General features: G+C 46.5%; 1 protein-coding gene across 1 annotated transcript in view; it reads left to right on the forward strand.

Annotated features, from left to right (window-relative positions):
* Nucleotides 1-479: 479 nt before the first annotated feature.
* BMERB1 (bMERB domain containing 1) overlaps nt 480-24,416 on the forward strand; it is a 34,790-nt gene continuing 10,853 nt past the window's right edge. The window contains exons 1-2 of the mRNA XM_063143041.1: nt 480-600; nt 18,717-18,840. Of these exons, the coding sequence (XP_062999111.1) occupies nt 495-600; nt 18,717-18,840 (230 nt within the window). The 5' untranslated portion in view covers nt 480-494. The remainder of the gene's footprint in view (nt 601-18,716; nt 18,841-24,416) is intronic.

The raw sequence follows: 24,416 nt of genomic DNA on the forward strand, positions 1-24,416 counted from the left end.
TTGGTGGGAGCTGAGTGGTAGTTCTGTGTATGCCTCTCTCTTTCTCTCTCTCTCTCTCCCGCCCCCCCTCCGCCCCCAGTGGGGGAGACTCAGCCAACACCCTCCCTGCCCACTACGGCATGTTTTTCCCCATTGTTTGTCTCCCTCCCTCCTCCTCCCCCCCTGCGTTCCCTCGGGCGCTCCTCTTAACGAGCATCTTCAAACTGGGCATGCGCGCTGCATCCCGTTCCATCATCGCCTCCTCGTTGGGTACCAACCGCGGCGGAGGGATGCGGTGAGAAAGCTGGCATGCGCTTGCCAGTCCGGCGGCGGGCGTAAGGGAAAAGGCTGAACTTAAAAAGTCCTGCCCCTCTCTCTCGTTCCGGTCTCTCTCTCTCTCTCTCTCTGGCTGGGATGGACTAAAAGGAGGGGAGACCCACGGGAAAAGAGAGCACCGGAGCCCAGGCAGCCGCGGGAGGGGGAAAAAAGCAAAGAAAGAAAGAAAGAAAAAAAGCATGGAGTTAAAGCGCTCCATCTCTGCCAGCATGGAAGCCGAGAAGCCGCTGAGGCGCTACGGGGCAGTGGAAGAGACGGAATGGAAAACGCACGGGCTGGGCAGAAGTAAGTATTTAGGGCCAGCGCAAGCTGCCCCCAATTCCAGATCTCTTGGACTACACCTCTCAGCATCCCCAGCCAGGGGATGATGGGACCTGTAGTCCCACCGATCTGGAAGAGGCGGGCACGGGGATTCTTTTGTTTTTCTTCCTTTATCGGTGGATGATTCGGTGTGTCTTTGTGTATATGTGTGAGAGTGGTGGTGGTGGGAATTGCTCTCCAGATTTTTGCACGAGCACTTTAAACCGTTGCATCAGCACTTTAAAAGGGCAAGGGCGCCTGGCCGCTATCAACCAGCCCTACACACAGATATATGCATGCATCTCCCAATATCCCATATCTGCCATGCATAGAACTGAGCCAACGCTTCCCATGAACAAAAGGGAATTGGGCGTATTTTTTTGTGCTGGGCATGGTCTGGAAGAAACCGTCGCCTTTGGGGTTGTTCTGAGCTCGGAGATCTGTCTCCAAGCATCCCATCCTTCCTAGGGGGGAAGAAATTGGGTGTGGGAGGGGGGCTGGGGTTTCCCCCCTCCCCCTTCATTTTGTCTTTCTTTTTTGCTTTCTGCACTTGTGTCCCGAGTTACTTTACCCCAGCCTTGCAAAAAACCAAGCTGCAGCAAATGACATCGGTGCTGATGCTGGGTGGATTTGAGGAGGCCAACCGGAGAAAGACTTGCCCTTCGTAATCTCTATGGTGGCATCGCAAAAGCAATCAGCTTTGGGACAGAAAACAGCCCGGTAGCGTTCATGTTATGTTTCGGTCAGCAGGATGTGTGCGGATACCTCTGGTACACTTTATTTATCGTGGCTGGTTGGAAGGTGTTAAAATACACACACGCACACAGCACCGCACCAAAGAACCCAGTCATGTGCTCGATTGCTTTATAGACAAGCTGAACCAACTGGCTTTGACAAAGGCATCTGAGGGCCAAGTCTATTCTCCATTCAACCCTTCCTGCTCCTGCCGAGAATATGGCCATTGACAACAATAGCTCCAAAACCATCAATGAAAAAGAAGCTTGTATTTCTGCCCCTTCCCCTCGTTAGATGGCTGTCAATTCAACTGCCCCCACCCTCCCCGAACACAGAAATTGTGCCTTTTTTGTTTGGAGAAAGAATGGATTTTGATTGATTTTGCGCCAATATACATTCTCTCCATCGCTTTCCCATGAAATCAAGGTGTGCCCAGAATCCCTTGCAAAGCTCTCTCTGAAGCTGTGGGCTGATGGGAAGACAAACGTCTTTAGGGAATGGGGTAGAATGGATCCTACTACGAAAGCTTTGGGTGTGGTCAGGTAAGCTCTCTAGGGGCAGCGCAAGGCATTAATCCTCATCCTACAGTTGGTTGGTATTCATCATTGAATATGATTAGGAGGATGCCTCACACCAAGGCTGGCCCTACCATGAGCCAGAGTGAAACGGCCACCTTAGGCGGCAGAGGCTGGGAGGTGGCAGCAAGGTGTGTTGGTGAAGAGGCCTGCTCTGTGCCCCCCACATTATTGTCTCCAGCTGCAGGGGAGGATGCTGTCCCAATGGTGGTGTTGAAGACAGAGTCATTTGCCAGTCTGGCTGGCTCTTGTGCATGGAATGGCAGGGGCGCCATCTTGTTCAATGCCTTGGGCCACTCCTGACCCCCCCCCCATCTTATGGTTTACAGCTTTCCATAGCGTTGTCTTGGTTTCACGGCCAGGTTTCATTGTTGGGCGTCACCTATTAGCATTGGCATCCAATGACTAGGTTTTGATACAGTCCCACGTGCCAGTGGCGCTTCGATCTAACCACCTCCCACACCTGATTTTTCCATTGCAGTCGTGGTTTCGTTGCAGTGCTTGGCATAGGTTCAGATCCAGTCTCCCCGAACAGAGATGTACAAGACTAACAGTGCAATCCTAGGTATGTCTACTGTGAAGTAAGTCTCACTGCGTTCAGTGGGGCTTAATCCCTGGTAAATGTTTATAGGATTGTAGTCTGTGGCAGTAATTGCATACAAACATACTAGAAGCAAGTTCTGTTGAATTCAGTGGGACTTACTTCACAGTAGACATGCACAGGGCCAGGCTGTAAAACCATTTTGAAGTTGGCTCATGCCACAGTGTTGATCACAACCACACCGTGAAGCCAATCTATATTCTATATTCTTATTACCAGGAGTCAGTTTCCCTGTTATTTTCTAAAGCCGCCTTTTCTTGTCGGTAACTTCCTGTGGCCAAAGTGTGTGTCTTCCTTTGAAGACACTAATTGTTGCTGGGTTAGGAGCATTTTATACCACTGAATTACAACTCGTCAGGAAGTTTGATTCTATCTGTAGGGGCATGAATGGAGACAATGGCTTCCTGCCTCGCTGCTGAATAATTCTAGGATGATTATGTTCTTACTGATTGCTGCTGTTGTGAATGGGCACTGTGTTTATTTTGTATACATTTAAGCTTTAATGGAATTGTCACAAGTTGTCGTTCTGGCATTTCTTGTCCTTTGACCTCACTGATTATGGTTTCTCCCCTCTACACCCATGTATATAATATATATATACCCGCCAACTGAAGATAACTTTCATAAAGTTGACGCAAGACCACAAAAATGTGTGCCACAATAAATCTGTTTAGCCTTCAAAGTAGGGGACATATGCAAAAGAGAAGAGGGCTCTTGCAGATTCAATAATTGTACAGAAGGAGGAATTTCAGCAAGTGTAGCTGCCTGAACAAGACTCACTAGCTTTTTTGATGCTGGATGTTTCTGGATCTCCTCCTAGTCCAGGTTTAGTGTATTTATTTATTTATTTATTTATTTATTACATTTCTATACCGCCCAATAGCCGGAGCTCTCTTGTAATTACAAGCTCTCTTGTAATTGATTTTATTTATTTGTAACATCTACGTGTTACATACTGCTGAATATAATAGGATCTCTCACTAGTCCTGAGTGGGCCAGGAAGGGGCGGGTCTAAGAGTTGTTTATCAATCATTCAGGTGTCCCAGCACCACTGTCCATCAAAACAATGGCCCCATTCAGAAGACACCTTAAAGCATGCCTTTAACCATGGGGATGGTTAAGCCAGAATGCAGTGGCTTTCTGGCTTAACCACTGTGGTTAAAGGCATGGTTTAAGGTGTCTTCTGAACGGGGCCATTGTTTTGATGGACAGTGGTGCTGGGATCTCCATACGTCCTACAGTACAGAGGGCCATCCTCTGTGTAAAGTGTTGTTGATCAACTCCCCAGGAATAGCAGGAAACTCACCCAGCAGCAAACCAGTGGCTTAGCAGCTGTTGGGTGGACCTCCTGCAGAAGTGCAGGTGATGGATTTCACCTAGATATTTACAAGAGTGAGGCAGGCAGCCCAGGCAGTTGCTTAGTTTTCCCCCTTCTGTAGCTGATTTCCTCCATTCATTCCTGATCCGCTAGTAATGAATGGAAGGCGACAGCTATCCTCCCATCCCTATCAATGGCACTTGTAATGGATAGGGTGACCCTATGAAAAGGAGGACAGGACTCCTGTACCTTTAACAAAAGGAAATTCCAGCAGGGGTCATTTGTAGGCATGCAGCACCTGGTGGAATTCCCTCTTCATCGCAAGAGTTAAAGCTGCAGGAGCCCTGCCCTCCTTTGTATCTGGTCAAAGTTGTAGAGAATTTCCCCTGTTCTCTACAACTGTGAAAGATACAGGAGCTTGGTCCTCCTTTCCATATGGTCACCCTAGTAATGGAGAAGGGTTGAGCCCCAATGGCTGTTCCTTCACCTGCACTGTCACCTCCACATAACTTCTATGGACTTAGGGTCACCAGTGGTCCTCCTTCAAAGAGGATGACCCTCTATTGGATGTCCTGTCAGAGGACAGTCCTCTGTTTGACTGCATCCTATATTTAAAGGGCTCCCCAGTCCAGGATAAAAGACCAATGAGCAGGGAGAGCCAAGGCCTTGAAGATGCCCATCAGCAACTGGTCAACAGATCAAGGGGGCACATGGGTTGCCTGGGCACAGTGTTCTCCCCTATTTATTTTCATTTTTTATTTATTATTGCATTTATATCCCGCCTTTTTTCCTCCAAGGAACCCAAGGCAGCATACACAATCCTTCTCCTCTCCATGTTATCCTCACAACAACAACCCTGTGAGGTAGCTTGGGCTGAGAGTCTGTGACCGGCCCAGAGTCACCCAGTGAGTTCCCATGGCCGAATGGGGACTAGAACCCGGACCTCCCAACTCCCAGTCCAACACTTTAGCCACCACACCACACTGGCTCTCTATGATGGGATGTATTGTATTTCTTTTTCAACTATAGCTATTATTTCAAACTGTGCATCTTATATGTATGAATCTGCATGCGGCAACGTTAGGCAAATCTGTGTCCTCTTTTGTGCTCTCTTCTGGCAATCTGTGCTCTCTTCTGGCAATGTGTGCGTAAGTGGCCACCCTAAGTGATGCAGGCCACTGAAAGAACTCTCTATCTTTTTGTAAAAACAACCCTGGGAGATACTGAAGCAATATCAGCTCCCTTCCTTTTCTGTTGACCTAAGCATCCTCATCCCTGGGATGAGAGAGTAGTCGGTGAATCATCTTTAGCTTTTAGTTACACTTGAAGAGACACAAAGAGACGTGGAGGAACCATTTTGGATGGCTTTAAAGGGGGATTCCAGGAGGAGAAGAACTGTGCTACTTCCAGTTTCAGAGGCAGTAAGCCTATGTACACCAGTTGCTGGGGAACATGGACGCGAGGGTTCTGTTGACACTGTGTCCTGTTTGTTTTCCTATGGGCAGCTGGTCGACCACTGTGTGAACAGAATACCAGACCAGATGGACCCTTGGACTCATCTCTTATATTCCTATTTCAATTGTAGCATTTCTTTTCAAATCTGCATCTGTACATATCGATTAGCATATGCAAATTTGATGCAAATCTTTCGGTGATGCCTTTTCCCCCTCTCTTTTGGCAATGCATAAGTGGCCACCTTGTATGGACGTTGATGGGATTTAAGGGCATGGAAGCATGTGTAGGATTGCAGCTCTCTCTCTCTCTTTTAAAGTCTGCTTGCTATGTTTTATTAGCTTCGAATTACTTCTGCTGCAATGCCTTTTTCCCCCCTGCACAGGGTAAAAATAATAATAGCCGTGCTTGATAGCTTCTAAAATCCCTGTGGATTTTAGGGGAAAGATCCAAAGCAAAGAGTGAGCAAGTATTCCCCTGATCTTGCCAGTAAAAAAACAACACAACCCTGTGTATTTTGCCTCCTGGCAAAATATATGATTGCCAGTGTATTCTTTGGTAGAGGTGAAGGTAATACTGGAACCAGGTCTCCTATGCCTGCATTCTGAGAGGATCACTCTTACCCTTTCAAGAGTGAAATGTCCTTGCAAATAGGATGTCCTTAATTTTTTTTTTAAAAAATATTGTATTTGGCCTGTTTAGGATCACAACCACTCACCAGTTGAAGACATCCAATGGATGTTCTCTGCTGCCATTGGGCTACCTCGTTTCCCCCATACCTTGTCTGACTGGGTGCATCTAGCCACATAGTGGTCCAGTTCACATGATTGCAGGGTGGTAAATAGGCCATGCTGGCTTGTTCACCACTCTGTGCATGTTGGTCATGTGTCAGAGAGGATTAGTATCATTACCCTCGGCAGCCCGGCTTGTTGTGCCCTGCCAAACTGGCTAAGGTGGCTTGTTTTTGTGGGTAACAAGCCCCTCAGACACCTACCACGGCCCACTGTGGCTTATTCCCCCCCACCAAAATTGTGTGAACTGGGTCATTGACTGGGTTTGCCCAACATGCTAAGCCTCACTCAGTGGTTCAGTGTGGGTTGTTGTTGAACCATGGGTTATTTTGTTGAACAACGGGTTAACGTATTGTCTGAACCCAGGATATTTTTCACAGGATGGTTTGTTAACTATGCAGCATGGCTTATTTTTTTCTCAAATAAGCCAACTTGAGAATCCATGGTTTGTTGCTGGGTTGCTCAGGATGGTTAACAAGACACGTTGCATGTTTATCAAGTCACCTTGCGAAAAATGTCATGGGTTCAGACAACAGCCTAACCCATGGTTCATCAACAACCCACACTCAACCACTGTGTGGCTTAGCGTGTTGTGTGAACACCCACATTGTGTTGAACCACTTGCAGCCCGAGTGTGGCTAGCTGGGGAATGCTGGGAGTTATAGGAGGTTTTTTTTTCTGTATAAACATGCACAGGATTGCACCCTTAGCCTGCAAGCCTATGCATCATTACCTGGGAGCAGTCCCATTCAACTCAATAGGACTTAATTCTGAGTAGTCCTACATAGGATTGCAGTCTTGGTCGCACTGTCTCTTGAAGGCAGGAGAATAGCGAATAACCAGAATGACAAACTCAATTTATATCTTAAACCAAAAATAGATTTGTTTACAGGGGAGCCCTTAAAATACCAAGACGTGCTTCAGAGAACGAGGCATAAGTTAGTCAAGCATGAAGAAATTACTTCTGCATTTAAAAAAAACACCACAAGCACTTTATTTGTGGCAGCTGATTGGTAGTGGTGTGCGCTACCTCCAGCATCAGCGGCATTAAGCCTATATACCCCGGTTGCTGGGGAACATGGGTGGTGTTGGACCATGTCCTGCTTGTGGGTTCCTCGTCGACAGCTGGTCGGCCACTATGTGAACAGAGTGCTGGACTAGATGGACCCTTGGCCTGATCCCGCAGGGCTCTTCTTATGTTCATTCATGCTATAATCAGCATGTCACAGGTATAGCTTGATAGGCAAGGGTATGTGATTCAGCCCAAACTGATACAATTTTATTAGACCCTTAGTTCTTAAACCTTCTATCATCAGAGTCCTGTTCAAAGAGATGAAAACCATGAAGGTCCACCAGTCACAAAATGGTAGAACAGGGCTGGGGCCAGTCACAAAATGGCTGCCAAAGTAGTCGGAGTTTGTTAAAGATGCAAGAGTTGTACTAGAGTGAGGAGAGACAAAAAAGAGCAGGGCTCCTTCAGCTTTAACTCTTGTGTGGAAGAGGGATTTTCAGGTGCTGCATGCAGACGAATGACAGCTGCTGAAATGCCCTTTTCTATACAACTGTTGTGTTGATTAAATAAAGTGTGGTGGGGGATTATGTATCCAAGTACAAATCTATATTCAAGTCCTTGAAAGGTTGTCACACAGAGGAGGGCCAGGATCTCTTCTCGACCATCCCAGAGTGCAGGACGTGGAATGGGGGTTCAGAGGAGGGCAACCAGGATGATCGGGGGTCTGGAAACAAAGCCCTATGAGGAGGCACTGAAAGAACTGGGCATGTTTAGCCTGGAGAAGAGAAGATTGAGGGGAGACATGATAGCACTCTTCAAATACTTAAAAGGTTGTCACACAGAGGAGGGCCAGGATCTCTTCTCGACCATCCCAGAGTGCAAGACATGGAATGGGGATTCAGAGGAGGGCAACCAAGATGATCGGGGGTCTGGAAACAAAGCCCTATGAGGAGACACTGAAAGAACTGGGCATGTTTAGCCTGGAGAAGAGAAGATTGAGGGGAGACATGAGAGCACTCTTCAAATACTTAAAAGTTTGTCACACAGAGGAGGGCCAGGATCTCTTCTCGATCATCCCATAGTGCAGGACGTGGAATAATGGGCCAAAGTTACAGGAAGCCAGATTCTGGCTGGACATCAGGAAAAATGTCCTGACTGTTAGAGCAGTACGACAATGGAACCAATGACCTATGGAAGTGGTGGCCTCTCTCCCACACTAGAGGCCTTCAAGAGGCAGCTGGACAACCATCTGTCAGGGATGCTTTAAGGTGGATTCCTGCACTGAGCAGGGGGTTGGACTCGATGGCCTTATAGGCTCCTTCGAACTTAATTATCCTATGATTCTGTGATCTCCTGCTTCTCCTTTTCACTACCACCATTTTCAGGGCCAGAGCAAGAAACCGGTGAACAAGCAGGTTGCAATGCGAAGCCCAGCCATGACTACCTTTGACACCAGCCCTGAAAGGCAGGGTAGAAATATCATAAAGAAACGATTTTTTAAATTAAATGATGCAATGGGTGATAGCAGCCCTCTTTGCTGTGAGAATTGGAGTATTACAAAGCTTGCCTTTAATTTTCATTTGTGACATGTTGGCAGGTTCAGCTACCCTTCTGTTAGTCCCTGAGGTGCTCAGCACCTGCAGTTCTATGAGAGTAATTAAATCCTGCCTGAAATCACCTCAAATGGAAGCAATCAACAGTGAAGGATCACCAATTCATTTTCCAAAAAAGGAGGCAATTCTATATTCAACACTTGAGACAGAGTGTTGCTGTAGCAGAAATCCCCTCACAATTCAGAAAACAAAAACACCCCTACACACACACACACACACACCAACCATAAAAAGCACACACAAAACCCACAAAAAACCTACTTTCGGAGGGCAAAGTGTACGAAGAAAATCAATCCAGGGTGTCTGGATAATTCTAGTTATTGCTGTACAGATCTGGCAGAAAGCATTCATTAATCTTATTCTACTGATCCGTAACAGGGGGGGAAACATTTGGAAAATATTGAGGAACGCTCTTGAAAGAGAAATGTTCAGCGTGGCAGGCCATAAATCGAGCAGTTCAGTGTTGGTCTGGGATGAGGTGCGGGTGGGAGATGGTTTGACAAAGTGCGTTGCTTTTGTTTAGGAAGCGGAAACTCAACTGTTTATTTACTGGTCTCAGGCACCTGGCTTATTGACAGGGGATGTAGTGGTTCCTGTACAAACACTGTAGCTGTTGATATTGTCAAAATGTCTCATTTCCCACGTTATTTTACAGCTGTGTGACTCCTAGCTTTTGTCTCCACACCTATGCTTAACACAGGAAGGGCAAGCAAAACAAACAGGGATGAATGGAGTTTCTGATGTATTTTTTGTTGTTTAGAAAAGAAAAAAAAGGAAAGGAACCTCTCATGCAAGCACTGAGTCATTACTGACTCTTGGAGGGACGCCAGCTTTCACTGACGTTTTCTTGGCAGGCCTTATAGCGGGGTGGTTTGCCGTTGCCTTCCCTGGCCGTTATTACCTTTCCCCCAGCTAACTGGGTACTCATTTTACCAACCTTGGGAGGATGGAAGGCTGAGTTGACCCGAGCCGGCTGCCTGAGAACCAGCTTCCGCCGGGATCAAACTCAGGCCGTGGGGAGAGTTTCAGCTGCAGAAACTGCTGCTTTACCGCTCTGCGCCACATGAGGCTCTTAGAAAATAAAACATGGCTGTTATTCTGGCTGCAATTGACCTGAAATCTGTTGACCAAGATAATCAGATCTGGGATTTTCTTCCCTCCACCTAAGGCATGTTCCTCTGTCAGCAGGAGTGGTGGGTAGAGCCCCTTACTCACTCCTCAATTAATTTATCAATATCAGTGGAATCATATCAGTGGGACCTGAGGTCAGTGAGGCAGTGAATCTGCTCTGGGTGTCAATAAGAACCAGTCAAGGCAGGTCAAAGGCAGAAAATAATAATAATAATAATAATAATAATAATAATAATAATAATAATAATTCCCCACGCCTCTCCATTTTGATCGAGGCGGGGAACATCAGTAAGTATAAAATACATAAAATACTGATTAAAAACATACCGTATTTCTTCGATTGTAAGACGCCATCGATTGTAAGACGCACACTAATTTCAGTACCACCAACAGTACCACCAAACCTCTAAGACACACCTGCAATTCTAAGACGCACCCCATTTTTAGAGATGTTTATATGGGAAAAAAGTGCGTCAGAATCGAAGAAATAGGGTAGTATACATTGTTAAAATGTCCTAAAAGCATCCTAAAAGCACCCTAAAATTCCACTGGATGGGCTTGCCAGAAGAGATCAGTCTTTATAGCTTCCTTAAATGCTAAATGAATCTCCTCCGGCAGGCTATTCCACAGTCTGGGAGCAGCAGAAGAGAAGGTCCTCTGGGTAATACCTGTCAGCCTAACTTTGACTGACTGAAGTAGATTCTTTCCAGAGGACCTGAGTGTGTGGGGCGGATTGTATGGGAGAAGGTGATCCCACAGGTAGCCTGGACCCAACCATGTAGTGATAATGGTTGGTTAAAGGTGATAACCAACACTTTATACTTCACCCGGAAACTAATTGGAAGCCAGTGAAGAGATTTTAAAACTGGTGTAAAACTTCTTCACACAGCGGATAGTTAAACTCTGGAATTCTCTACCAAGACGTGGCGATGGCCACCAATTTGGATGGCTTTAAAAGGGGGTGGAATAAATTCCTGGAGGAGAAGGCGATCAATGGTTATTAGTCCTCCTGTTCCTAGCAGAGTTGCTAAGCAGGACCCCAGAGAGCTCCGAATAAGCCAGGCAAAGATTCCAATGAGACACACATACTAGGGATCAGGCCCAGATGTTGCTCCAAATTCAGAGCTGTGTGTAGGGATGTACAGATTTTTTTTTTTTTAAAAATGTCCTGTCTATGTTTTGGGGATTGCTAGGCATTTTCGTTCCATCATCCAATCACTGATGAAATAGGATTCTTTTTCAAGGATGGACTGGAATTCTGTTCCTCTCACCTAAGCACACAGAAGCGCAAATCCTTGCCCTAAAAAAGGAAGGAGAAATTCTCCAACAGTTTCTCACCATTAACAGTGGCAGTAGCATAACTTTTTTTTTTTTTTTTTGCTAAGATGTTTTCTTTCTTTCCTGCTGTCCCAACGACCGACCTGTAAATAAATAAAATAAATATTCTCCAGACCCTGGTCAACCACCTTAGAGATAATTAGGCCTATTATTATTATCATTATCATCATCATCATCATCATCATCATCATCATCATCATCATCATCATCATTATTATTATTCATTTTTATACCATCCCATAGCCAAAGGTCTCTGGGTGGTTTACAAAAGATGTAGCCCTGCATTCAATCTCCATTTTTAAGGCTTCTATGGGTAAAAAAAAATCACAAGCAACCTTCCTCTTGACTATTTAATTACTGGCCTGTCTAGCGATGTTTCACACATGTCTGAAGTCTCCATAGCAGCATTGCTTTGGCCTTCGTGGGATTGGACACAGCCGTCTAGAATTATTTCTCCAACTGCTCTGAAGTGTGCCTAAAATATCCGCTCGCGACTCTGAAGTTGGCTAGCTTTGATGGTGTTGCATTTGAAGCTTGCGTCGAGGAGGATTGGGGCGGAATATTATCTGAAGGGTAGGCTGTGGATTAGGAATGGTTTTTTGGGGAGGGAGCAGTGAAGAGGCTTTATAAGAAGGGAAATATCAAAGACTTGAATCCTGATTCGAAACATGTTAATTCCACGTCAGTCTCATGGGTTTCAGTAGACCGATGGCTCCGATGTCAGTGAGGTAGTGAATCCGCTTCGGGCTTTCAATCATACGGACATAAGAACATAAGAAGAGCCCTGCTGGATCAGACTGAGGGTCCATCTAGTTCAACACGGTTTACACAGTGGCCAACCAGCCATAGGCCAGGGATGAACAAGCAGGACATGGTGCAACAGCACCCTCCCACCCACGTTCCCCAGCAACTGGTGCACACAGGCTTACTGCCTCAACTACTGGAGATAGCACATAACCATTGATAGCTGTCATGTCTATCCCTACTGCCCTTGTTTTGGGAGAAGATGTTTCAGGTAATCAATCAGAAGCAGATTCAGAACTAGAAGACGCAGCACCAGACACCAGCCAGCCTGTACCAGTGGGGGAGGGAGCTCTCATGGGTGATTCCCCAGCTGGGAGTCAGCCCTCTCCAGAGCTTATCTCCTCAAGGCCAAATCCTACACACTCAATGAGAAGTGAGGTTTCTTCCAGAGGTGAGAGTCCCGACAAGCTAGCTGATGCTAGGGTCCGCCGGAAGCTCAAACGCACGGGACGAAAGGAAGGCATGAGAAAGTCAGTTCGATTATGCCAGAACCTGCCTCCACACCAGATGCTCTGAAGTTAAGGGTGTTTGGGAAGTGGCTTCCTAGTCTTCCTGAACGGACAATTGTCTTGCTTAGTTCGCATAGTTTTGCCTAGAGCGACGTTTCCAAGAGGTTAGACTCTATTCAGTTAGAAGAGATGTTTATTGCTTAATAAAAGCCTTGTGGATTACTTAGCAAGCCTCGTCCCATCGAAAGGAGGAGTGTTTTGAGAAACACGACAATAGCCTTCACCTCCAGGAATTTATCCAACCTCCTTTTAAAGCCACCCAAATTGGTGGCCATCACTACATTCTGTGGTTGTGAGTTCCATAGTTTAACTATGTGCTGTGTGAAGAGGTACTTCCTTTTATTTGTCCTGGATCTCCCACCCACCCTCTAAAGGAGCTATCGCAAACACAAATCCTGTGAGTGCACTCATTTCCAGCCAAAGGTGACACAACCCAAGATGGCCAAACCTCTGATGCCACATGCAGAACTCTGTGTGAATTGGCACTTTTTGGCAGAGGAGTGGCATTAAAAAAAATACCTTAAATAATAAATAAATAAATAAATAAATAAATAAATAAATGAGAGGAGTTGTGGGTGTTGGTGTTTTTTTTTTTAAAAAAAGGGGGCTTTCATGCCCTAGAATATCTGAAATGTAATTACGGAAAGTAACAGATGAAATTATACTACAGTTTGTCACTGAATGCTGGAACAAAACAATTTATCCCCAACGAATGAGAGACGCTAAAAGCTTTTTCCTCTTCGGCGGCAGGGCAGAGAGGTAAAGTGTAACGCTAACGGGCTGTGTAATTAAACACTTAGCAAAGTAGAGCTGTTAAAAATTGACAAACGCACCAGGCTAGGAATAATCACGTTAGAATGCGCTCACAAGGGGGACAGCAAGAGCTAGCAAGTAAAACCAACAGCTGAATAGAAGGGTGAAAAGGGAATTTTTTTAAAAAAAAAAATATTATTATTATTATTTTGAAGCACCAGCAGTTGGAGAAGGAATTGATTCTTTTCTAGAAAAGCTCACAGACAGGATTATAGACAGAGAAATGCATCACACTGGGGGAATTTATTGCCTTGGGCGTCAATTTCAGCGTCTTGTCTGAGGGCAGGAAACGGGACTGCCTCAGTGGCAGCTGGTGTCTCCGATGTCAGTGGGGTTGTGGATAAGAACGTAAGAAATGCTCTGCTGGATCAGACCGAGGTTGCCAGCCAGGGACCAGTCAACAAGCTGCCAGCCAGGGACCAACAAAGCAAGACATGAGTACAACAGCACCCTCCCAACCATGTTCCCCAGCAACTGGTGCCTTTGATACTGGAGGTAGCATACAGCCATCACTACTGGTAGCCTTATTTTCATTAAGAACATCAGAAGAGCCCTGCTGGATCAGACCAAGGGTCCATCTAGTCCAGTACTCTGTTCACACAGTGGCTGACCAGGTGTTGACCAAGGGACCGACCAGCAGTTCACAGGTGCAACAGCACTCTTCCGCCTATCTCCAAAGAGCTATCCAAGGTGCTGAACCCTCAGTCCAAAATAGATTCAGCACCTTGGATAGTTGTTTGGAGTTCTGACTGGAAGCCAGAGCAGATTCACAGCTCCACAAGGAATGCAAGGCCGTTTATGTCCTCCTCCTCTCCTTTTGATCCTTCCCAAAGCTACCCAGTGAGCTTCATGGTCGAGTGGGGACTCAAACCGGGATCTCCCAAGTCCCAGTTCAACGCCCCAACCACTAGAATACACTGCCCCTCTGCGTTTTTAAGACTGTGGTTTGGAATGTACTTTTGTGTGTGTATCATTTCCATTAAGGTGTTGGCTTTATTGTTAGCTGCCTTGAGCGCCATGTTTTGGGGTGGGTGAAAAGGTGGGATATGAAGTAACTAATTAATGGATTATCATCATCATCATCTATATACCGCCCCATAGCCTAAGCTCTCTGGGCATTTTTCAGTGATTAAGGGTGTTTTACAAAGATTAAGGGCATTTTACAGAGATTAACTTTACGATCATCCAGAGGGGAAGTGGACAACGATTTACCAGGGACGGGGCTGGGAAAATCCAGTAAGTAGGTCCAACTGGAAGACATGTGGTGGTATGGTTGTGGTCATGCAACGGTCCCTGCTTTTGCAAACAGTGCGGTTTAAAGCTGCACCACCAGCTTCTCAACTTATCTGCTTTTAACCTGTGATCTTCTGTGATCCTCTGCGCTGCCCGATCAATTATTGCTGAACTTGAAGGTTCCTGGTTTAATGCAATCCGTGTTCGGGAATGCACATCACCTTGTGTGCCAGAAATGTCTCCGAAATGTCAGCGCTGAGAGACGCTTTAAAGCAAATGACTGGATAATTAAATTTTTAAAATGATAAATGGGATTTATATTTGGAAAGGAGTGATTTATGAACAAGTTAACTGGGATGATCTTCTCACATGGTAAGAGAGACTCAACTGGGTTAGAAATAGGAGGCGATGAACTGTTATGTCTGATCTAGCTCGAAGGAAGCTGTGATGTGTGCCTAGGTTGTTACAATTCCAAGTTAGTTTTTTTAAAAAAACACTTATCGGCTCCCTGTAATTCAAAATACAACTAAACAAATCACCTCATATAGTTAGTTATGCAGTGCATAGAGGTGTTGTGAGGTTTTCAAGGTGTAGGAATCCCCATGCATGCAAGACAATGTGGTATCCTAAGTGGAGAGTGTCTGATATTCTGACTGTGAGGCCTGTTATAAGTTTTGTTCTTCTTGCTATTGTCTTTTTTTTTTTTTTTTAAACACACCTCAGTGCCCGGGAGCCCTTCACATGGGTTGGACTACAACTCCCATTACTCTGGCTGGGGACAATGGGAGTTGTAGTCCAGCCCATCAGTTGGGAAAGACTGTTTTAACGTTCGAGAACAACAGCGCACCACTAGATGGGCCTTTTTCTTCCCTTTCTCACTCCATCGCCTTTCTCTGCCCAACCCCCACTGAAAGACAATCAAGTTCTTATTGTTTGAGCCAGATTGACTTGAAAGGAGCATTGAATATCAGGCTTAGGAAGGTGCTTGTTTTACCACTGGCTGAAATATGATCCTTGGGATTAATATCCTGGGTTTTGCAAGCCTGCTTTGAGATCGTCCCAGTGCTCAATGTAAATTGCCTGGGCTTTACCCTGCAGCCTCTGTTATTGTATGTAATAGCTTTAAATGACTGATGTATTTTTCTTTCCTATGGAGTAATTATTTTCCTATTAGTGCTGGTTTCTTCACATGGCATTAAGGCTCTCCTCATTATCCTCCCACCTCCTGCTCCTCTGGCTAGTCTCTCCGATTGCAGATTTAGCAAATAATCCAATGACGTTCACTTGCAGCAATTCGTTTCGGTGAGGAGGAGCTGTAGATGGGGTGCGGTGGAGAGCGTTCACCTTGCAAGGAGAAGGTTCCCAGTCCCAGATATCTCCTCCACCTTTTTGATGGCCTTTGAGCGAGACGCATTCAATGGGGTCCTTCCCTTAGTGCAGCCTTCCTCAACCTGGGGCGCTCCAGATGTGTTGGACTGCATCTCCCAGAATGCCCCAGCCAGCTGGCTGGGGCATTCTGGGAGATGCAGTCCAACACATCTGGAGCGCCCTAGGTTGAGGAAGGCTGCCTTAGTGAATCTACCTTCGCACTGCCATTATCGTAACAATGTAAGAAGTGCCCTGATGCTGGGTCAGACTGAGGGTTAATCTAGTCCAGCGCTCTGTCCGCACAGTGGCCAACCAGCTGTCAACCAGAAACCCACAAGCAGGGCACAGTTCAACAGCACCCTCCTGCCCATATTCCCCAGCAACTGGTGTATGTAGGCTTGCTGCCTCGAATACTGGAGGTAGCACATAGCTATCAGGACTAGTAGCCATTGAGAGCCCTCTCCTCCAGGAATTTATCCCACCCCCTTTTGAAGCCATCCAAATGGGTGACCATCACTACATCTTGTAGTAGTGAATTCCATAGTTTAACTATGCCCTGTGTGAAGAAGTACTTCCTTTTATTTGTCCTGGATCTCCCACCAATCAGCTTCATGGGATGACCCCTTTGGGTTCTAATATTTTGAGAGAGGGAGAAAAATCTCTCCACATTCTCCATACCATGCATAATTTTGCTCAGCTCTATCATTTCTGCCCTTAGCCTCCTTTTTTCCAAGCTACACAATCACACTAGATGTAACCTTCCCTCATAGGGGAGATGCTCCAGCCCCTTAATCATTTTAGTTGCCTTTCTCTGCACTTTCTCCAGCTCCCAAATAACTCTTTTTTTTTAAAGTATGGTGACCAGAACTGTACATGGCATTCTAAGTGTGGTCCTACCATAGATTTGTATAAAGGCAGTATAACATTGGCAGTTTTATTCTCAATTCCCTTTCTAATTATGCCTAACATGGATTTTATCTTTTTTTTTTTTATACAGCAGCTGTACACTAGGTTAACACTTCCATCAAACTGTCCACCACAACCCCAAGGTCTCTTTCTGGGTTGGTAACGGCTAGCTCAGATCCTGTCAGGGAGACATGATACTAGCCCTCTTCAAATACTTGAAAGGTTGTCACACAGAGGAGGGCCAGGATCTCTCCTTGATCATCCCAGAGTGCAGGACACAGAATCGTGGGCTCAAGTTACAGATTCCGGCTGGACATCAGGAAAAACTTCCTGACTGTTTGAGCAGTACGACAATGGAACCAATGACCTCAGGAGGTGGTGGGCTCTCCCACACTAGAGGCATTCAAGAGGCAGTTGGACAGCCATCTCTCAGAGATGCTTTAGGGAGGATTCCTGCATTGAGCAGGGGGTTGGACTCGATGGCCTTATAGCCCCCTTCCAACTCTACTATTCTATGATTCCATACTTGAAGTTGGGATATATATTTTTTTGCCCCGCTGTTCTTGCTGCTCCTCCTGTACCTTATCATGGCTGCCAGTTTCTGGCTTGACAGGCAGGGGTGAATTCAGCAGTGTTACCTACTGTTCCTCCTCCTCCCTGCCACCATTTTTGGCACAGGAGTGAGAGGGCATGTGAACATGCAAGGGGCAATGATGAAATGATGCAGCAACTCTGGGGGGCTCCTGTCAGTGGGCCCCTGCTGCTGTGTGGTTCCTTGGGAGGTGCCCAACCATTCTTAACAACCAAAGTCCTCCACTGGGTGCCTACTCTGAGGGAAGCTCGGAGGACAGCAACAAGAGAGAGGGCCTTTTCTGTGGTGGCCCCCCAATTGTGGAACAACCTCCTTGATGAGGCCCACCTGGTGCCGACATTGTCATCTTTTCGGCACCAGGTCAAGACTTTTCTCTTCTCCCAGGCATTTAGCAATATGTAATGAGCCTAGGTTTGTTTTTGTATGTTTTTGTGGTTTTAAATTGTATGTTTTTGTGATTTTAGAATTTTCTATATTGTTTTTAAGTGTTGTTATCCTATGCGAACAACCCAGAGATCCTCAGGTATGGGGCGGTATACAAATGTAATAAATAATAATAATAATAATAATAATTATTGGTGCTATCCTTGTTTATACCCCACCTTCCCTCAATTAGAGGACAGTCCTCTGAAAGCCTTTCAAATAGAAAGTCACCCTCTGCAAAGTAGGACACCTGGCCACTGGACGCATAATGGAAATCCCGAACATGGTTGTGCTCCACTCTACAAGGTCTGCTGCCATTGCACAAAACCACTGGCACAGTGCCTCCGTGTGAATTGCTCTTTATGCATGGTATGGAGAACGTGGACAGGGAGACATTTTTCTCCCTCTCTCAAAATACTAGAACCCGATGGGGTCATCCCATGAAACTGATTGGTGGGAGATCCAGGACAAATAAAAGGAAGGTCTTCTTCACAGAGCACATAGTTAAATTATGGAACTCACTGCCACAGGATGTGGTGATGGCCACCAATCTGGATGGCTTTAAAAGAGGGTTGGATAAGTTCCTGGAGGCAAAAGGCTATCAATGGCTACCAGCCCTGATGGTTGTGTGCTATCTCCAGTATTCGAGGCAATAAGCCTGTGTACACCAGTTGCTGGGGAAGATGGGTGGGAGGGTGCTGTTGCACCACATCCTGCTTGTTCATCCCTGGCCAATGGCTGGTTGGCCACTGTGTGAGCAGAGTGCTGGACTAGATGGACCCTTGGTCTGATCCAGCAGGGCTCTTCTTATGTTCTTCTTTAGTAAAGGACTTCTAAGTCCCTCTGGCCGGCTTCACTCACTTCCTGCCTGTCTTCAACCTGCACAGATCAACTAGACATCATTTCGATGGCTGAGACGACCATGATGCCTGAGGAGATCGAACTGGAGATGGCAAAGATCCAGAGACTTCGGGAAGTCTTAGTCAGAAGAGAATCCGAACTCAGGTTTATGTAAGTAGAACGGCTTTTCCGGGAAATAGGGACTCAAATGGGCCGGCCCTGCCAAAAGGCAGAGGGAGGAAGCTGTGTCAGGTGGCCAATGGGGATAGGGCAGGGTGTGGCAGTGAGGGGTTGGAGGAAAGAGCTCTGTGTGCGCCATGTAGCCTAGCTTGGCTTGCCTAACCTAACCTTCAGGTGCGGTTGCTGTCCCATTACCAGTGGTGTTGCGGTCAGTTTGCAAGTGAAGGCACTCCCCATGTAGCAGCACCTTCAGGGAGAGTCCTAAAACGCAGGAGCTGGGTGGACCCATTTCAAACAACCAGTTCCAGCCATTTTGTGTCCACCAGGATCGGGTCTTTTGCACAGCTCATGGGTCTTGATTGCCCATTCAAGATCAAGCTGCCCCCAAATATTTGGCATGACAACAGGGCTAGCTCATAAGAATGTATTGTTGCAGGGAAAATCCACTTTCCCACCAGCTCCTGCGAGCATTGCAGCTCAGCTTAGATGGACCAAGGGAGCCTGGGAGGTGGCGGTGGCAGCAGAAGACCCCACCATCCCTGTGTCATGATCAGGCCTGTTTCCCTTAGTGTGGGGGAAGGAGTTTCAGGCTATGCATTGGAATCAGGTTCTGAGCCAGGAGAAACAGGGCTAGAAATGTACCAGCCTGCATAGGAAGTGGGGGAGGAGGTTCTCCCAGGCTCTTCACCAGCCAGGGATGAATCTTCACCAGACCTTATCAGTGAAAACGTTAACAACTCAGAGTCTGTGGGAAATCTGAATCTGAGGTTGGAGATACCGCTTGGATCTTGGGCAAAGAATGCTAACGTGGGTCAGGGGAAAATGGAATGGAATATCCTTAAAGAGGACATGGCTGGCTCGCTGGAATCCTGAACAGAAGCGTTGCACAAGGCAACATTTTGTTGCCGCTCCCACCTGTTTCTTGCTTGTAGCCCACCATAGACCAAATTGTCCTCTGTGAATAGGCCTAATTCCTTCTGAAAGCCACCTACACTTTGGGGACCATCATGATCTCTTGTGAAAGTGAATTCCCTATTAGAATTGTGACCCCCCTGCAACCCCCAACTCTGCCTGCATCTAGGCGCCCTACTCCGTGACCCAGGGCTGCACTACTTTTCAACTTGGCTGGCGTCCCAACCACCTGAGGAATCCCCATTGCAGTTCCTCTGGTTTGGCTTCCACACTCGATAGTGTCAGCCATAAAACTCTGCTCTTAGCTGGCAAACACTGACACTTCCCGCCTACCACGGATCATTTGCTGGTTTCCTGGCTCCTGTGCAGTTTCTTCCTTATTCTAAAAGGCTAAAACGCCTCTCCTAGGAAGAGCATATCCTGACAGTAAGCGCTTTCAGCTAAAAAGGGCCAATATTTTTGGTCCCTGCCCTCTGCCTTCGTCCCCGCCCACTACCGGAGTGCAGTCCCTGAGATCTTGTCTGAAATTTGGCTCCAGGGCTGAAGAGAGACTAAAACAACTGGACATGTTTAGCCTGGAAAAGAGAAGATGGAGGGGAGACATGATAGCACTCTTCAAGTCCTTGAAAGGTTGTCACACAGAGGAGGGCCAGGATCTCTTCTCGACCATCCCAGAGTGCAGGACGTGGAATGGGGGTTCAGAGGAGGGCAACCAGGATGATCGGGGGTCTGGAAACAAAGCCCTATGAGGAGACACTGAAAGAACTGGGCATGTTTAGCCTGGAGAAGAGAAGATTGAGGGGAGACATGATAGCACTCTTCAAATAGAATAATGGGCTCAAGTTACAGGAAACCAGATTCCGGCTGGACATCAGGAAAGTTAGAGTAGTATGATAATGAAACCAGTTACCTAGGGAGGAGGTGGGCTCTCCCACACTAGAGGCCTTCAAGAGGCAGCTGGACAACTATCTGTCAGGGATACTTCAGGGTGGATTCCTGCATTGAGCAGGAGGCTGGACTTGATTGCCTTAGAAGCCCCTTCCAACTCTGCTATACTATGATTCTATGAGGTTCTGCACCCCCGTTTTTCTGCCACGTTTCTCTCTCCAGCCACGTCCTCACCACAGCCCGCTGGTACAACAAGGCTCTGACTCAGTCCCAAGGCGGCTCCCTCTGTGCCGTTGCTCGGGGGCCAATGAGAGCTTTCAGCGTGGCGCAAATTGATTGCTGTGTGGACTAGAAACATCTGGAGATGAAGTGCCTTGTCAGCACAGCCATTAGGAATGTCACGACGAAATCAGAGGCGGGAGGGATTGCTTGATCCTAATCAGAGGGGGGAATCAGCGATAGCAAACCAGGTGCCGTGGGATCAAGCAAACACTTCGCTGCACAGACCCAGTGAGTCAGAGTCAAATCCTTCCCCTCAAAACGCTGGATTTCCCTTGACGGTTTTCAACAGCAAACACCGCAAAGGCTTTGCAATAAATGTCCTCCCCCAGCTTCCTAGGAAAGGGTACAGCGGGAATAGTCTGTCGTCGTTTGTTCATTTACTTTTTCTCACTCTCGGTCTGTTTGTTCCTGGTTTCCTGTTCACTCTTTTAATTTCCCCAGGTTCACGCCCGCAGCCCTGCTCTGTGCTGTTGATCGCCGATCTGCCGGCAAAAGAGGCAGACTTAAGATAAGCCCATCTGACGCAAAGGCTGCCTCCGGGAGAGTTTTGTTCAAACTCGCCCTTCCGACGAGGGCTTCACTTCTCATAATTCAGCCTCCCTGGGCAGAAGGAGGCATACTTCATTTATTTATTTACCTGGCTTCGCATGGCGGGAAATAGCTATTAGCTGGAGACAGGCAAGGCGGCAAAACCAATTCACACAGCTGTCGGAGCCGGACGCACTGGCAGTAAATGAAGCGGTGCCTTGGGGCACTTTTAGGCATGGCCCCCGCTACGGTGCACCCCCATAGCATTCCTATGGGATCCATCTGTCCATTCCATTTCCTTGAGTGGGGGGAGGCTGCCCTGTTGGGTTGGGTTTATACTCTTTCCTCACCCGAGAGGAAGGAGTCAGCGGATTCAAGCTTACCCCCTCACGCTGCTGTAAAGATAAGTTCTTACACCAAGTAGGTTAATAGGAGTATAGCTTTACTTTTTCAGCATTGGCAATAGAACCACATACAATTCATTTCATTGCATATTCAGATTGCATTCTTCTTCCTTTCTTCTGAGAACTTTTAAACAATCTTTCCTACCAGCAATTAGACTCTGGGAGTTTCAGTTTTCAGACCTTTTGCTTTGAAGCTTTCCTCCCGTGCCAGCCAAACGATGTGGTATCAGCAACCTTGCTTCCAACTCCTTTTCTGCAGCAATATTCCTTTTGACCATTCTTTTCCTTCTTCTCACCCCCTCCTACCAACTGTTAAGACACTCCCTTTTTAAACTGTTAGCAAACTGACATCAATTAACTCAGGTGTTTCTTGCCTTCATTACAGACACCTGCCTAATTTGCTGCTGCATTTCTCTACTTTCAATCTTTAACTACGCCCATTCTTTGTAAAATATACATTTGATTATTTACAGTTTCAAAATATCAACATGCCCCACAGCAAGGGAGAGAGGGAAAGCCATATTTCTCTGTGACCTGGTTTGCAGGATCACCTAGGGATGTCGCAGACACTGGATTGGGTCCGGGAGCTGACGGACTCCCCTGCCTTTCCTGCCCAGACTCAGCTTGCTGAGCCGGCTGGACATTAGGAAAAACTTCCTGAGTGTTAGAGCAGTACGACAATGGAACCAGTTACCTAGGGAGGTTGTGGGCTCTCCCACACTAGAGGCCTTCAAGGGGCAGCTGGACAACCATATGTCAGAGATGCTTTAGGGTGGATTCCTGCATTGAGCAGGGGGTCGGACTCGATGGCCTTATAAGCCCCTTCCAACTCTACTATTCTATGATTCTGTGTCCATCAGGCTGCATTTATATAAGCAATTTCTAGAGCTGCCATTGTTGCACACAATGGAGGTGCAGGATGAGTGCGGGTGGCTCCGTGGCTTCGTTGGACGCTTGCATGGCGCTCCATTCTGACGTTAAGATTTCTGGCTGATGAATCCATTCTGGGTTTCCGTCAGCACCAGCCAGAGGTCTAAAGGAGCAGTCCATGGGGCTGGACTCTAGCCCCAAATAGCTTCAGCACCTGGGATAGCTCCCTTGAGTTCACAGCTCCACTGGTATTGGAGCCACCAGCTTTCACTGGGTATTTCCTATTTTATTTATTTATTTATCACATTTATATAATGCCCCATAGCCGAAGCTCTCTGGGTGGTTTACAAAAGTTAAAAACAGTGAGCACTGAAAACAAAGATACAAAAATTTTAAACCACCAAAAGCATAAAAACAACAATATGCACTCAACATCCTAGTCAAAACACCAAATACTCCCTCCGTCCCCCAGCTCACATATCCTCAGTTCTGGCCTTGGAGAATGAAGTCCCAGCCAGGTTGTTAGGAAAAAAATCGGGCCAGTTGCCAACGGTGATCTCAGCAACTGCTGGAGCACTTGATTGAGAGAGGCTCAAATAGTAACAGTTTACGGCTCCTTGCTGCCTCTTTAATATCTCTTGGGGCTGAATTTGCACCGAAACTCTTGGGTTCCATCTTGAATTTCCTGAGTCAGCCATCCAAACATAAAGCAGAAATCACACTTTCGGAACCATCTTCCCCTTATGAGTATTTAAAGCTGCCTTAACCTGTAAAGTGCTGGTGGTGCGGATGACCTAGATTTGAAGCTGGAAAAAACAAGAACAAACCAGGAAGGAAGGAAGGGAGGGAGGGAGGGAGGAAGGAAGGAAGGAAAGGGAGCATTTGTTTTTGTTTTTGCACAAATGTGACATGGAACCAAGTTGAAGAAAAGTATCTGATTTCTCATTGCTATTTAATTAAAGTTATTTGTGCTGATGAACACTGCAAGAGAAACCATTATAATCATTGAACAGAAAATGTTTGTTTCTTAAGCCATCGTTAGGGAAACAGACTTATGTATTGGATAACGTCATAGGGCTCAATCTTATCCAGATGCCCATCAGCCTTCAAACAAACCACAGTTCCATGTTACATTTGAACCTGGGAAACTGTGATTCATTCAAATCCAAGTTAGTTATCTGAAATCACAGTAGTTTTCACACTGGACATTAACTGTGGAACAACCACACAGTGACCCTGTTTAGATGACAAGCTAAGCCACATTTTGAGCTAGACATTATGGCTTAGTGTGTCATGTCAACCATTCCTAACCATGGTGGCTACATAACCACGGTTTAAACACGCTCACTAACCATTTGCTGCAAAAGGGAACCATGGCTTAACATGCTGTCTGAACAGGCTCTTGTTAACTCACTTGTTAAGTTGACGAATCTCCTCCGGCAGCCATTCCACAGTCTGGGGGTGACAGAAGAAAAGGTCTTCTGGGTAACAGTTGTCAGCTTAGTTTTGGCTGACTGAAGTAAGTTCTCCCCAGAGGAACTGAGTGTGTGAGGTGGATTGTATGGGAGAAGGCGATCCCGCAGGTAACCTGGACCCAAACCATGTAGGGCTTTAAAGATAATGACCAAGACTTTGTACTTTGCCCGGAAGCTAATGGAGTGATTTTAATGTTGGGGTAATATG

The sequence above is a fragment of the Elgaria multicarinata genome, chromosome 17 (genome assembly GCF_023053635.1).
Source record: "Elgaria multicarinata webbii isolate HBS135686 ecotype San Diego chromosome 17, rElgMul1.1.pri, whole genome shotgun sequence".
Taxonomy (NCBI): domain Eukaryota; kingdom Metazoa; phylum Chordata; class Lepidosauria; order Squamata; family Anguidae; genus Elgaria; species Elgaria multicarinata.